This window comes from Stenella coeruleoalba (genome assembly GCF_951394435.1).
Source record: "Stenella coeruleoalba genome assembly, chromosome: 4".
NCBI lineage: Eukaryota > Metazoa > Chordata > Mammalia > Artiodactyla > Delphinidae > Stenella > Stenella coeruleoalba.
In genome coordinates, this window is record NC_137149.1 from 1,287,728 (window position 1) to 1,304,034 (window position 16,307).

The 16,307-nt window shown below is 40.3% G+C and overlaps 1 protein-coding gene across 1 annotated transcript in view; it reads right to left on the reverse strand.

Annotated features, from left to right (window-relative positions):
• The window catches only part of POLN (DNA polymerase nu), a 170,662-nt gene that overhangs the window by 77,039 nt on the left and 77,316 nt on the right, over positions 1–16,307 (reverse strand). Inside the window, 1 exon segment of the mRNA XM_079919909.1 lies at positions 15,962–16,027. Coding sequence (XP_079776035.1) covers positions 15,962–16,027 — 66 coding nt within the window.

Consider the following 16,307-nt stretch of genomic DNA (forward strand, 5'->3'; position numbering starts at 1 on the left):
GGATACAGCTAGAGCAGTGGTGAGAAGGAAATTTTATAGCACTAAAAATGCATACATGAGAAAAAAGGAAAAGTCTCAAAGGAATAATCTAAGATCCCACCTTAAGAACCTAGAAAAAGAAAAGCAAAATACACCCAAATCAAGTAGAAGAAAGGGAATAATGAAAAACTGAAATTGATAAAATTGAAAACAGAGAAAAACCAATGAAACAAATAGCTGCTTCATTGAAAAAGTCAATAATATTGACAAAACTCTAGCTAGATTGACAAAGAAAAAAGAGAGAAGACACAAATTACCAATGTCAGGAATGAAATAGGGAACATCACTACAGACCCTACAGACATCAAAAGGATAAGGAAGTGCTAATGAACAATTACACACACATTAATTTCACGACTCAGAAAAAAAGGACCAATTTCTCAAAAAGTACAAACAATAAAAAATCATCCAATATGAAACATAATATCAATAAGCCAATAAATATTAAGGAAATTGAGCTCATAATTTTAGAGCTCTCCAAAAATAAATCTTTGGGCCCAGATGATTTTACTGACAAATTCTACCAAATATTGAAAGAATTAACACAATTCCACATTTCCCATTTTATGAAACTAGTATTATTCTGATACCAAACCAGATAAGAACAGATCAATATCCATCACGAATAAACACATAAAAATCCTTTTAAAATATTAGCACATAAAATTCCGCATGTATTTTTTAAAAATATGATTCAGCAATTGCACTCCTAGACACTTATCCCAGAGAAATGAAGACTTAAGTTTGCACAAAAATCTGTACATCAATGCTTATAGCAGCTTTATTTATTATAGCCAAAACACAGAGGGCTTCCCTGGTGGCGCAGTGGTTGAGAGTCCGCCTGCCAATGCAGGGGACACGGGTTCGTGCTCCGGTCCGGGAAGATCCCACATGCCACGGAGCGGCTGGGCCCGTGGGCCATGGCCACTGAGCCTGAGCATCTGGAGCCTGTGCTCCGCAATGGGAGAGGCCACAGTAGTGAGAGGCCCGCGTACCGCAAAAAAACAAACAAACAAACAAAACATGGAAAACCGCAGATGTCTTCAAAACTAAATTGCTGGGACTTCCCTGGTGGTACAGTGGTTAAGAATCCACCTGCCAATGCAGAGGACACGGGTTTGAGCCCTGGTCCAGGAAGATCCCACATGCCACGGAGCAACTAAGCCCATGCACCACAACTACTGAGCCTGCGCTCTAGAGCCCGCACACCACAACTGCTGAGCCCAAGTGCCACAACTACTGAAGCCCATGCGCCTAGAGCCTGTGCTTCGCAACAAGAGAAGCCACCACAGTGAGAAGCCCGTGCATCACAAGGAAGAGTAGCCCCCGCTCACCACAACTAGAGAAAAGCCCAAGTGCAACAATGAAGACCCAACGCAGCCAAAAAACTAAAATAAAATAAATTTTAAAAAACCCAAAAACTAAATTGCCACTCATACCTGGAGGAGGATATGCTGAGGGATCTAGGAGTGGAAAAGGTATCTAACAGAGGTAAGGAGAACGAAGGCTCAAGGCAGGGGAAGCATGAGGGGTCAAGCAATCATCAACCACCTTGAAGTTATCGCCCACAGTACGACAAAATCTTAATTTGGCTCCAACTCACATACCAAAAGGCTAGTACAAGTGTGCTAATAAAACATTGGACATACATTTAGAAACATAAAGAAAACTAAGAGGAAAAAGGACTCACAAAGGAGAGGTGGAGTCAAGACGGTGGACTAGGAGGATGTGTCTCCGCACAAGCAGGGCACCTACCAGGCACCGGTGGGGGACCACGGACACCTAAGGGGACGGAGGAACCCCCAGCGACAGGGTAGGATGTGTGGCATGAGGGGGAGTGAGGAGGGAGGAGAAGTGGAGGCAGGAGGGGGCTGGCGCCCCTGAGGGGTGGCTGGGGGAAGGGAGGGGATCCCACACCCGAAGGGGGAAATTGGGGGACCATTGGGAGGGCAGAGGGTCCAAAGGGAGTGTGGCCAGGTTTCCCCTGCCCACCTGGGCCCCCAGGAGCCTGTTGAGATCCTGGGCCTGATCCTCTGCCCACCAAGGCCCCCTCCAGCCACATGAATCCTGAGGGAGTGGGAGGGAGGGAAGGGGGAGCAAAAGTAAAGGCCGGACCTCCAGGACCGGCACCCCTGAGGGGTGGCTGGGGGAGGGAAGGAGTTCCTACACCCAGCGGGACCCACCCACGGTGAGGGGTCCAGCGGGGACGGGGAAGACCCTAGGAGGGACAGTGGGGGAGGGGCATGAAGGAACAGAAGAGAACGGGGCCCTGTGCTCTCCCTGTCCACTTAGGCACTGGGGAGCCTGTTGGGCACCCGGGACTAATCTGCCCTCGAAGCCTCCTTCCCACGTGGAGAGCCCAAGCCCCGCCCCTACACCCCCACCCAGGGCCCTACCTCTACACTCGGAGAGCCCCTCTGAGACCCCCTAGAACGGCTGGGCCTAAACCCCACCCACACACCCTCACTCAGGGCCCTACCTCCAAACTCCGGAACTCCACACTCCAGAGGCCCTCCCTTCCACGCGCTGCCTCTCCCCTTCCCCGAGCAGGTCCTAAGCGGAGGCCCTGCCCCACGCTTGAACGTCAACCCCACCCGCCTAGGTCCCGCCCCACCCCAAAGCCCGCCCTTGCCTAAGTTACAACCCTGCCTAAACTCCGCCCCCATCACCAAGGCTTTCTTTTTTCCTCTTTTAGATTGGGGTTCTGTTTTACCTTGTTGGTTCATTGTTGTTGATTCATTTACATATATATATTTTCTAATAAATCTTTTATTTTATTCTTTTTTTTTTTTGCGGTACGCTGGCCTCTCACTGTTGTGGCCTCTCCTGTTGTGCAGGCTCAGCAGCTATGGCTCACGGATCCAGCATGTGGGATCTTCCCGGACCGGGGCACGAACCCGTGTCCCCTGCATCGGCAGGTGGACTCTCAACCACTGCGCCACCAGGGAAGCCCTTATTTTATTCTTTACACTTCGTTATTGTTCTGCTCCTTTTGGCTTGTTCCCCCCCCCTTTTCTTTTCTTTTTTCTGTTGTGGTTTTATTTTACCTTGTTGCAGTTGTTTCAATTATATTTTAATTTTTCCTAGTATAGTTCTTATCTTTCTAATTTTATTTATTTTTGTTCTTTGTTATTGTATTGCTCCTTTTTTTTTTCTTCTTTTTCTTTTTTTGCCACACCACACGGCTTGCAGGATCTTGGTTCCCAGGCTGTAGGTAGGGTCTGAGCTCCTGTGGTGGGAGCTCCGAGTCCAAACCACTGGACTAATAGAGAACCTCAGACCCCAGGGAATAGTAATTGGAGTGAGGCCTCCCAGAGGCCTCTATCTAACCTCTATAGGCACCAAGACCCACCTCTATCTAACTGTCTGCAAACTCCAGTGCTGGACGCCTCAGGCCAAACAACCAGTAAGACAGGAATACAGCATCACCCATCAAAACAACAACAAAAAAATGAAACGACAAAAAAATATGTTATAGACGAAGGAGCAAGGTAAAAACCTACAAGACCAAATAAATGAAGACGAAATAGGCAACCAACCTGAAAAAGAATTCAGAGTAATGATAGTAAAGATGATCCAAAATCTCGGAAACAGAATGGAGAAAATACAAGAAACATTGAACAAGGATCTAGAAGAACTAAAGAGCAAACAAACAGTGATGAACAACACAATAACTGAAATTAAAAATACTATACAAGGGCTTCCCTGATGGCACAGTGGTTGAGAGTCTGCCTGCCGATGCAGGGGGCGCGGGTTCATGCCCCGGTCCAGGAGGATCCCACATGCCGCGGAGCGGCTAGGCCCGTGAGCCATGGCCGCTGAGCCTGCACGTCCAGAGCCTGTACTCCGCAATGGGAGAGGCCACAGCAGCGAGAGGCCCACGTACCACACACACACACACACAAAAAAAATACTGTAGAAGCAATCAATAGCAGAATAACTGAGGCAGAAGAATGGATAGTAAGCTGGAAGATAAAATGGTGGACATAACTGCCAGGGAGCAGAATAAAGAAAAATGAATGAAAAGAATTGAGGACAGTCTCAGAGACCTCTGGGACAACATTAAACACACCAATATTTGAATTATAGGGGTCCCAGAAGAAGAAGAGAAAAAGAAAGGGACTGAGAAAATATTTGAAGACATTATAGTCAAAAACTTCCTTAACGTGGGAAAGGAAGTAGTCAATCAAGTCCAGGTAGTGCAGAGAGTCCCATACAGGATAAACCCAAAGAGAAACAGGACAAGACACATATCAATCAAACTATCAAAAATTAAATACAAAGAAAAAATTTTAAAAGCAGCAAGGGAAAAGCAACAAATAACGTACAAGGGAATCCCCATAAGGTTAACAGCTGATCTTTCAGCAGAAACTCTGCAAGCCAGAAGGGAGTGTCAGGACATAATCAAAGTGATGAAAGGGAAAAACCTACAACCAAGATTACTCTACCCAGCAAGGATAACATTCAGATTTGACGGAGAAATTAAAACCTTTACAGACAAGCAAAAGCGAAGAGAATTCAGCACCACCAAACCAGCTTTACAACAAATGCTAAAGGAACTTCTCTAGGCAGGAAACACAAGAGAAGGAAAAGACCCACAAAAACAAACCCAGATATTTCGCTAGTGGCTCAGTGGATGACAGTCTGCCTGCCAATGCAGGGGACATGGGTTCAGGCCCTGGTCCGGGAGGATCCCACATGCTGTGGAGCAACTAAGCCTGTGTGCCACAACTGCTGAGCCTGTACTCTAGAGCCTGCCAGCCACAACTGCTGAGGCCCATGTGCCTGGAGCCTGTGCTCCACAATGGGAAAGGCCACTGCAGGGAGGAGTGGCCCCCACTTGCTGCAACTAGGGAGAGCGCACATGCAGCAGCGAAGACCCAACACAGCCAAAAATAATAAATAAATAAATAAATTTATTTTTTAAAAAAACCCAAATCAATTCAGAAAATGGTAATAAGAACATACATATCGATAATCACCTTGAATGTAAATGGATTAAATGCTCCAACCAAAAGACACAGACTGGCTGAATGATACAAAAACAAGACCCTTATATATGCTGTCTACAAGAAACCCACTTCAGACCTAGGGACACATACAGACTGAAAGTGAAGTGATGGAAAAAGATATCCCATGCAAATGGAAATCACAGGAAAGCTGGAGTAGCAATACTCATATCAGATAGAATACACTTTAAAATAAAGACTGTTACAAGAGATAAGGAAGGACACCACAACACTATGAGATTAGAAATCAATTACAGGAAAAAAAACAGTAAAAAACACATATACATGGAGGCTAAATAACCAAGAGATGACTGAAGAAATCAAAGAGGAAATCAAAAAATACCCAGAAACAAATGAAAACGAAAACATGACGATCCAAAACCTATGGGATGCAGCAAAAGCAGTTCTAATAAGGAAGTTCATAGCAATTCAAGCTCACCTCAAGAAACAAGAAAAATCTCAATCAACAAAAATCAATAAACAATCTAACATTACACCTAAAACAACTAGAAAAAGAAGGACAAAGAAAACCCAAAATTAGTAGAAGGAAAGAAATCATAAAGATCAGTGCAAAAATAAATGAAACAGAAACAAAGAAAACAATAGCAAAGATCAATAAAACTAAAAGCTGGTTCTTTGAGAAGATAAACAAAATCGATAAACCTTTAGCCAGACTCATCAAGAAAAAAAGGGAGAGGACTCAAATAAATAAAATTACAAATGAAAAGGAGAGATTACAACTGACACCACAGAAATACAAAAGACCATAAGAAACTACTACAAGCAACTATATGCCAATAAAATGGACAACCTGAAAGAAATGGACAAATTCTTGGAAAAGTACAACCTTCCAAGACCGAACCAGGAAGAATTAGAAAATATAAATAGACCAATCACAGGTAATGAAATTGAAACTGTAATTAAAAATCTTCCAACAAACAAAAGTCTAGTACTGATGGCTTCACAGGAGAATTCTATTAAACATTTAGAGAAGAGTTAACACCTATCCTTCTCAAACTCTTCAAAAAAATTGCAGAGGGAGGGACACTCCCAAACTCTTTCTAAGAGGCCACCATCACCCTGATACCCAAACCAAACAAAGATATCACAAAAAAAGAAAATTACAGACCAATATCACTGATGAACATAGACACAAAAATCCTCAACAAAATACTAGTAAACAGAATCCAACAACACATTAAAAGGATCATACACCATCATCAAGTGGGATTTATCCCAGGGATGCAAGGATTCTTCAATATACACAAAACAATCAATGTGATACACCATATTAACAAATTAAAGAATAAAAACCACATGATCATCTCAAAAGATGCAGAAAAAGCTTTTGACAAGATTCAACACCCATTTATGATAAAAACTCTCCAGAAAGTGTGCATAGAGAGAACCTACCTCAACATAATAAAAGCCATATACAACAAACCCACAATAAACATCATGCTCAATGGTGAAAAACTGAAAGCATTTCAGGTTAAGATCAGGAATAATACAAGGATGTCCACTCTCACCACTCTTATTCAACATAGTATTGGAAGTGCTAGCCACAGCTATCAGAGAAGAAAAAGAAATAAAAGGAATACAACTCGGAAAAGAAGAAGTAAGACTGTCACTGTTTGCCGATAACATGATACTATACATAGAAAATCCTAAAGATGCCACCAGAAAATTACTAGAACTAATCAATGAATTTGGTAAGGTTTCAGGATACAAAATTAATGCATAGAAATCTCTTGCATTCCTATACAATAACAATGAAAGATCAGAAAGCGAAACTAAGGAAACAATCCCATTTACCATCGCAACAAAAAGAATAAAAAAAGAATAAAATACCTAGGAATAAACCTACCTAAGGATGCAAAAGACCTGTACTCAGAAAACTATAAAACACTGATGAAAGAAATCAAAGATAACATAAACAGATGGAGACATATGCCATGCTCCTGGACTGGAAGAATCAATATTGTGAAAATGACTATACTACCCAAAGCAATCTACAGATTCAATGCAATCCCTATCAAATTACCAATGGCATTTTTCATAGCAGTAGAACAAAAAATTTTACAATTTGTATGGAAACACAAAAGACCCTTAATAGCCAAAGCAATCTTGAGAAAGAAAAACAGAACTGGAAGAATCAGGCTCCCTGACTTCAGACTATACTACAAAGCTACAGTACTCAAGACAGTATGGTACTGGCACAAAAACAGAAATACAGATCAATGGAACAGGATAGAAAGCCCAGAGATAAACCCATGCACATATGGTCACCTTATCTTTGACAAAGGAGGCAAGAATATACAATGGAGAAAAGACAGCCTCTTCAATAAGTGGTGCTGGGAAAACTGGACAGCTACATGTAAAAGAATGAAATTAGAACACACCCTAATACCATACACAAAAATAAATTCAAAATGGATTAAAGACCTAAATGTAAGGCCAGACACTATCAAACTCTTAGAGGAAAACATAGGCAGAACACTCTATGACATAAATCACAGCAAGATCCTTTTTGACCCACCTCCTAGAGAAATGGAAATAAAAACAAAAATAAACAAATGGGATCTAATGAAACTTCAAAGCTCTTGCACAGCAAAGGAAACCATAAACAAGGTGAAAAGACAACCCTCAGAATGGGAGAAAATATTTGCAAATGAAACAACTGACAAAGGATTAACCTCCAAAATATACAAGCAGCTCATGCAGCTCAATAGCAAAAAAACAAACAACCCAATCCAAAAATGGGTGGAAGACCTAAATAGACATTTCTCCAAAGAAGATATACAGATTGCCAACAAATGCATGAAAGAATGCTCAACATCACTAATCATTAGAGAAATGCAAATCAAAACCACAATGAGGTATTACCTCATACCGGTCAGAATGGCCATCATCAAAAAATCTACAAACAATAAGTGCTGGAGAGGGTGTGGAGAAAAGGGAACCCTCTTGCACTGTTGGTGGGAATGTACATTGATACAGCCACTATGGAGAACAGTATGGAGGTTCCTTAAAAACCTAAAAATAGAGCTACCATATGACCTGGCAATCCCACTACTGGGCATATACCCTGAGAAAACCATAATTCAAAAAGAGACATGTACCACAATGTTCATTGCAGTACTATTTACAATAGCCAGGACATGGAAGCAACCTAAGTGTCCATCAACAGATGAATGGATAAAGAAGATGTGCCACATATATACAATGGAATATTACTCATGAGTAAAAAGAAATGAAATTGAGTTATTTGTAGTGAGGTGGATGGACCTAGAGTCTCTCATACAGAGTGAGGTGAGTCAGAAAGAGAAAAACAAATACCATATGCTAACACACATATATGGAATTTAAAAAAGCGGTACTGATGAACTTAGTGGCAGGGCAGGAATAAAGATGCAGATGTAGAGAACAGACTTGAGGGCACACGGGGGAAGGGGAAGCTGGGACAAAGTGAGAGAGTAGCACTGACATATATACACTACCAAATGTAAAGTGGATGGCTAGTGGGAAGCAGCTGCACAGCACAGGGAGATCAGCTCAGTGGTTTGTGACCACTTAGAGGGGTGGGATAGGGAGGGTGGGAGGGAGACGCAAGAGGGAGGGGATATGGGGATATAGGTATATGTGCAGCTGATTCACTTTGTTATAAAGCAGAAACCAACACACTACTGTAAAGCATTTATACTCCAAAAAAGATGTGAAAAAAAAAAAAGATTCACAAAGGAACTAAAGCAAAAATCCAGCTAAACAATGGCTGGATTTTAACATTTCCAATCAATACATTTTTAAAACTGTAACATTAAAAAAATTTTTTTAAACACTAACTAGAAGAAGAATGAGGACTCTGGATACTAGAGAATTCATAAAAATACAATGTGAAAGGTCAGATATTTTGAATTACAAAATGTTGATAAATTTTTTTAAACACTAACTAGAAGAAGAATGAGGACTCTGGATACTAGAGAATTCATAAAAATACAATGTGAAAGGTCAGATATTTTGAATTACAAAATGTTGATAAATTCTGAGCCAGTACCGCGAATGGCACTGCAGTGAAATGCAGGCATTGACAAAAACTGGCCTTGTCGACGTGGAAACATTAGAAGGGACATCTAAAGCCATGCCTGATAAGGAGGTATTAGATGATGAAGAGATGGTAAGAATGCGGCTCCTGGCAGGTGCTCGGCACCTTCCCAGGAGAAGGTCTTGTAAAAACACAGTAGGCATGAGAGGGACGCACAAAACAGACTGACAGGCGTGACCCCTGAAGTATCAGAGTCAGGGGAAGAGGGGAATCTAGACCAACGGGAGACCAATGACCAACTCAGGCCAGGGACGAAGGCGTGATGGTCCAGCACGGAGAAGGGTTTGGCCCCCATCGTCAACACGTTGCCATCTCGATGATGTCCTGAACCAGGTGACCCTGAGACACTGGAAGACGACTTGAGAGTGGATCACACGTCCAGTTTTTCATTCAATCAAAACTTGGCGCCTACCGTGTTCCAGGTACAGAGCCAGGCCTGGAAATAGTCAGTGAAGCAGGCGGGAAAGGTCCCTGTTCTCATGAAATTTACAATCCAGTGAGGTACACAGAAGTAAACAGGCAGTTAAACCACAATGTAATAAGCATCACGAAGGGGGAGTTCAGGGACTACCTCAGAGGGACACAAGACTGAGGTTCTGATAAAACAAATACTGATTAATGTACTCTCCGAGGCGAAGAGGACAGAAAGAATGCAGGGTTTTAGGTGGATTAAAAATTATTAGATGGGAGCTTCTACTTCCACCTGGGAAGTATACAATTGAAAAGCACTCTAATAATTAGAAAAGACAGATAATCTATAAAATCATCATTTTCTTGAGCCCAGCAGAGAGCTGAGTATCCAACAGAGAACTGATAGTGCACGCCTGTGAGCAAACTACCAAAGGCTAGGAAAAAGCCATCTAAAGGGGTTGGAAACTGTGTACAACACTCACACAGGGACAGGAAAGTCTCCTGTTCCCACCAGCCTTTTTTTTTTTTTTCAGCTCTTTTATTTATTTATTTATTTATTTATTTATACTTTGGCTGCACCAGGTCTTAGTTGTGGCATGCGGGATCTTTTAATTGAGGCATACAGGCTTCTTAGTTGTGGCATGTGGACTTCTTAGCTGCAGCATGCAGACTCTTTAGTTGCAGCATGCAAACTCTTAGTTACGGCATGCATGCAGGATCTAGTTCCCCAACCAGGGATTGAATCCCGGCGTCCCGCATTGGGAGAGTGGAGTCTTACCCACTGGACCACCAGGGAAGTCCCCCATCAGCCATGCTTAGAAAACTCATAATCTATAGACAATAGATAGAATACTCAGAAGGTCTTTCCTCAGGGATGGGGAAATAATTAGTTTTATAAGAAGCACTTCTCTGGGCCTGCCCAACAAATCATAAAACCAAGACCAGAAAGGAAAAAACTGTTTCCAAGTAACCTAACCCAGAGCAAAGCTCAGGATATTTACAGTAATGCATAAAGTTCCATCACCCAATAATGTAAAATCCACAGTGTCTGGTATCCAAACAAAGATGACCACGCACACAAGGAAGCAGGAAAATGGAGTCCTAACTAGAGTAATCATCTACTGAACGGACACATCATCTATAATGGACACAGATGCTGAAATTACAGACAAGGACACTGAAACAGTTACTACAACTGTATCCAATATATTAAAGATGAAGTAGAGACATGGATGGCATAAAAAGGATCCAAAGTAAATTTCTAGAAATGAAAACTGTAACATATAATTAACGTGGAAAAGATACTCAATGGGATTAACAACAGATTTGACATGACAAAATAAAAGATTAGTGAACTATAGGATATAACAATAGAAACTATCCGAATTGAAACAGGAAAAATATCCAAGGAAAAGAGGAAAAATGAGTTTCAGTGAGCTATGAGACAAATACAAGTGACCTACTATATGTAATTATAAGTGGAGTTCCCAGAGGAGAGGAGAGAGAAGGAACACAAAAAGTACGTGAATAAATAATTGCCGATCATTTTACAAATTTGATTAAAACTATAAACCCACAGATCCAAGAAACTGAAACATAGAAACATGAAAAAATTACACCAAGGTACATCATAATCAAATTTCTCAAAAGTAGTGATTAAGAGAAAATGTTAAAAACAGCCAGAAAAAAAAGACACATTACAGATGGAGAAATGAAGATAATGATGACAGACTTCTCAGCAGAAACAATGAGAGAAGAGAGTGAAGTAACATCTTCAAAGTATTGAAAGAAAAAACTTTCAACTGAGAATTTGAGAATTTTATACCTCACAAAAATAACTTTTAAAAACAAAGGTGAAATAAAGATATTTTCAGACCTACAAATGCTGAAAGAATTCATCAACAGTAAACCCACAGTATAAGAAATGTTAAAGGGTATCCTTTAGGCAGAAGGAAAATGATACCAAGTAGAAATCTGGATGTACACAAGGAAATGAGCACTGAAAATTTACATGGGCAAATATTCAAGATTTTTCTTATTATTTAAATCTACTTAAGAGATATGGACTATTCAAACAAAAATAAAATGTATTGTGGAATTTATAACTTAGGTATAAAGTAAAATAAAAGACAATCATAGCACAAAGGCCAGGAGGAGAAATGGGACTGTACTAGTGTAGGGTTCTTATACAATACTATATGTGGGATGACACAACTACTTGAAGATAGACTGTGGTAAGTTAAAGTTGTAGGCTGTGAACCCTAAATTAACCACTAAAATAACAAAACAAAGAGTTACAGCTAATACATCAAAAAAGATAAAAGAGAATCATTAAAAAACTTTAATGAATTTAAACTTTAAAAATTTTTAATCATTAAAAAACTCAATCCAAATCCAGAAAAAGAGGAAAAGGGGGACAAAGAACAATTGGGATAAATATAAAACACAAAGCAAGATAACAGACTTAAATCTAATCCTATGAATAATCACAATAAATGTAAATGGACTGATAAGAACCTGCTGTATAAAAAAATAAATAAAATAAAATTCAAAAAAAATGTAAATGGACTGAACATCCTAATCAAAAGGCAGATATTATCAAAAGGGATAAAAAAGCAGGACCAACTACATACTTCCTACAATAAATGTACTTTATATATAATGAGATAGTTTAAAAGTAAAAGGATGGAAAATGCCCTGCTAACGCTGGTCAAAAGAAAACTGCAGTGGCTATTTTAACATTAATATTAAATTACATTTTTATTAATTTTATTATTTCTAAAATTATCTTTGATGTATTTTGTTAATTATTTTTAAATTAATATTTTAATATTAGACAAAATATATTTCAGATCAAATAAATATTACCAGGTATAAAAAGGGCATTTCATAGAAATAAAGGGGTGAATTCATCAGGCGGACAAAATTCTTAATGTTTCTGCTCCTTATAAAAGAGCAAAAACTACAAGGATATAGAAGAGGTAGAACTGTAAGGAGAAAAAGAAAATTCCACAGTTGTGCTGCAGACTTCAATACCCTTCTCTCAACAATGGACTGAACAATCAGACAAAATCAGCAGGGATATAGTAGACTCGGACAGCACCGTCAACCAACTTGATCTAATTGGTATTTACAAAACATTCCACCCACATTAACAGAATGAACGTTCTTTTCAAGTGCACATGGAACAGTTACCAAGATAGACCATTTTCTGGGCAAGAAAACAAGTCTGAATGAATTTAAAAGGATTCAAGCCATGCAGAGTATATCCTTTGACCACAGTGAAATTACATTAGAAATCAGTAACAGTTAGATAACTGGAAAATCACCAATTACTTGGAAACTAAGTAACAAACTTCTAAACAGCCCATGGGTCAAAGAAGACATACTAGAAAAGATTCTGAACTAAATGAAAGTGAAATACAACATACCAGAATTTACTGAATGCCAGAAAGCAGTACCTGGGATTAAATTTATATCACTGAATGCCTATATCAGGCGATGGAAGAAATTTTCACATATTGAGGTTTGGAGAAGTCATCCTGGCTTACACATGATTTGGCTTGAACTTTATGCTAACTAGCACAGCCTCTCTTATGGCCTGTCAAATAGGCATTGTACATCTGCTTTAACCAGTACAGAAAAGAATGCATTTAGAAATCAAAATGGGGCAACTGTGGTTCAGGCATCCAGGATGAAGTTGGGTGGCCAGTGTGGATGTGGTTTCAGACACATTCCTACATCACTGAGAATGTGAATTTCCTGAACTGTATAAAGCTCCAGGACACCGCCAGCCATTCTCAAAACCATATCTGCTAGCAGCTGCCAGCTACAACCTTATGGTCTCAAGGTCCCCCCCCACCCCCGCTTGTAACTATGCAACCATCTCAGACCCCAACTAAACCATGCTTAACAAGCACCCTTACTTCTTGCCACATCCAATTATAATTCCCTATAGACAACTCATGCAACTAACTGTAACCTTGAGTATTTTGCCTTCATACACCTCCCCCATTTTGTAGTCTGACAGAACACAACTCAAGTGCTTCTTGAATCTGTGTCTCCTGGGCTACAGTCCTCAGTTTGGGTCAAATAAAACTCTTTTCTATCTTATTTTAGATTGTTAATTAATTATTTCCATTGACATCAGGAAAGAAGAAAGATGGTCCCAACTCCAAAAGGGACATGGAGAAACAGGGCATTTATTTTAAAATAACTCACAGGGATGTAATGTGCAGCACAGGAAATATAGTCAATAATATTGTGATAACGCTGTATGGTGTGTAATGTTAAAATATCAAATCACTATGTAGTACACCTAAAACTAATATAATATTGCAAGTTAACTATACTTCAATTTTTAAAAAAGGTGAAACAGGACCCTGTCAGAGGAACTGCAGGGATTCCATGAGCTGTTGCTGAGAGAGAAAAGCGAGAGGCAGAAAAATAGAATTCTAATTCTGTAAAATAAGAATGACAAAGTCATTTTGTGTCTCTGTGTGTGTGTATATATATATATGTATATATATATATATACATATATATATATACACATATGGGTCTGTATAAGATTTTATTATAAATCTGGAGGAAAATATGGATGTACACTCTATAGGCTGCTAACATGAGCTTCCAATGGCACTGGGCCTGAGGGTGAGGGGCTGAGATATGGGTGTGGTGAGGGAGTGTCTGCAATAAAAAACATGTATGATATAATCCCAGTCATGTAAATGTGTGTGCAGTGCGAGTGCACGCACATACGTGTGTGCATAAAGAAATAGAGTATGGTCACTAAAATGTTAATGATGTGGCATTTCAGGTGACTTTTACTTTGTTATTTATATTTTTATCTATTGTTTGAAGTCTTTAGAATTATATATTATTTGTATAATGAAAAAGCCATTTTAAGTATAGCAAACATTATATATTTTAAAAATTAAGGGGCAAAAGACAAACGGAGAAAAAGAACTCAGTATTTTACAAAGGGTTGATCTTTATTATATAAAGAGCTTTTCCATACCTATAGAAAAAAATATACATCCTCCAGAGACATGTGCAAAATGACATGAACAGACAACTCACAGAAGATTAACTTTTATATAGTCAACCTCACTTAATGTTTAAAGGAACAGATATTTAAAGATCAAGCCATGAACTAGTAATCAAAATGAAGACTCCCTGTACTGGCAAGGATGTAGGGAACCAAACATTTTACAAATTGACTGGGGACGTAAAACTTTTTTTTCTCTGGAGGACAATTTGGCAATGCAAAGCCTTAAAAATACACATACACTTTGACTCAGAAGTTCCACCTCCAGGAATTTATGCTATGGAAATCAACAGAAAAACATACCAAAAATATTTGTACAAGTAAGTTTATGGCACATACAAAATAATTAAAACTGAAAACGATCTAAATGACCCTCAGTAGGGACAGCCACTAAGTAGAGTACAATGCAGCTGTTAAAATGATGATGTACACTTTGAGTCAAAGGTGGGGGCCAAATGCACACATGATGTTTATCTCCTTTTTCAAAAAATTCAATTGAAATAACAGAAAAATAAATAAGTAAAACTACAGCATCCCAGAAAACCTGGGAGGAGTGCTACCCGCAAGCCCGAGACGTGAGAAATTTCTGGAAGGGAATAAAGCTCAGCAAGAGATAACCTGGAGAGGACACAGGTTCGAGCCCTGGTCTGGGAAGATCCCACATGCCACAGAGCAACTAAGCCCGTGAGCTGCAACTACTGAGCCCGTGTTCTACAACTACTGAAGCCTATGCACCTAGAGCCCGTGCTCTGCAACAAGAGAAGCCACTGCAATGAGAAGCCTGCACACCACAATGAAGAGTGGCCCCCACTCGCCACAACTAGAGAAAGCCCGCGCAGCAACAAAGACCAACACAGCCAAAAAAAAAGAGAGATAATCTGGGGAAGCCACCTGTCCAGTACAAATCTGAAAATGAAGAATGGGGTGGGAAGAGGTGTCTGTCCCTCCTGCCCTCAGCACCAGAGTGCGTGACTCTCTGGATGTGAAGACCCCCCCACTAACTCAACACTTCACACGTGTAGTGTCCTGATCCCCCACTAAGTGCCCAAAACATAGTATGTGCTACTAGAGAATGGACTTGAGGACACGGGGAGAGGGAAGGGTAAGCTGGGACAAAGTGAGAGAGTGACATGGACGTCTATACACTACCATAAAAATTTTTTTTAAAAACCACAAAAAAACCCATAGTATGTGCTAAATGAACATTGGCTGAATTAATAAACAGAAAAAACTCCACAGCCTATCAGTATGGGGTCTCCTCTAACAAACAAAAAGTGCACAGACAAACACACATCTAGGCAAAACTGCAGTCCCGACAGAGAAACAGGCATTTAACAAGAGCTAACTTACAGGATGCTTGGCTGACAGTCTTCCGGTCACGGTTCCAGTCTGGTTCCACGTGGAGGAAACGGAGCCCTTTATCAGTTGGAAAGAATCAGCTTATGCTCTGACAGTGCCGTGCGAAGTCACAAACACGCTGGCCCCTTCAGCACACAACGCTCACTGCTCTGTCCAGAGAACCAGGAGCCACGGGCCCTACACTCCCAACCCAATGTCCGTGGGGTTACAAATTCCTGCATGTGATCAGGGTGAAGGAGATTCTCCCTCAGGCTATGCAGAAGCTGCAGTAGGACACGTGGGCTGACGTGCCATGGGGGTCGCAGCGTGGACTCAAGGTGGGGCTGTGCACCCCAGA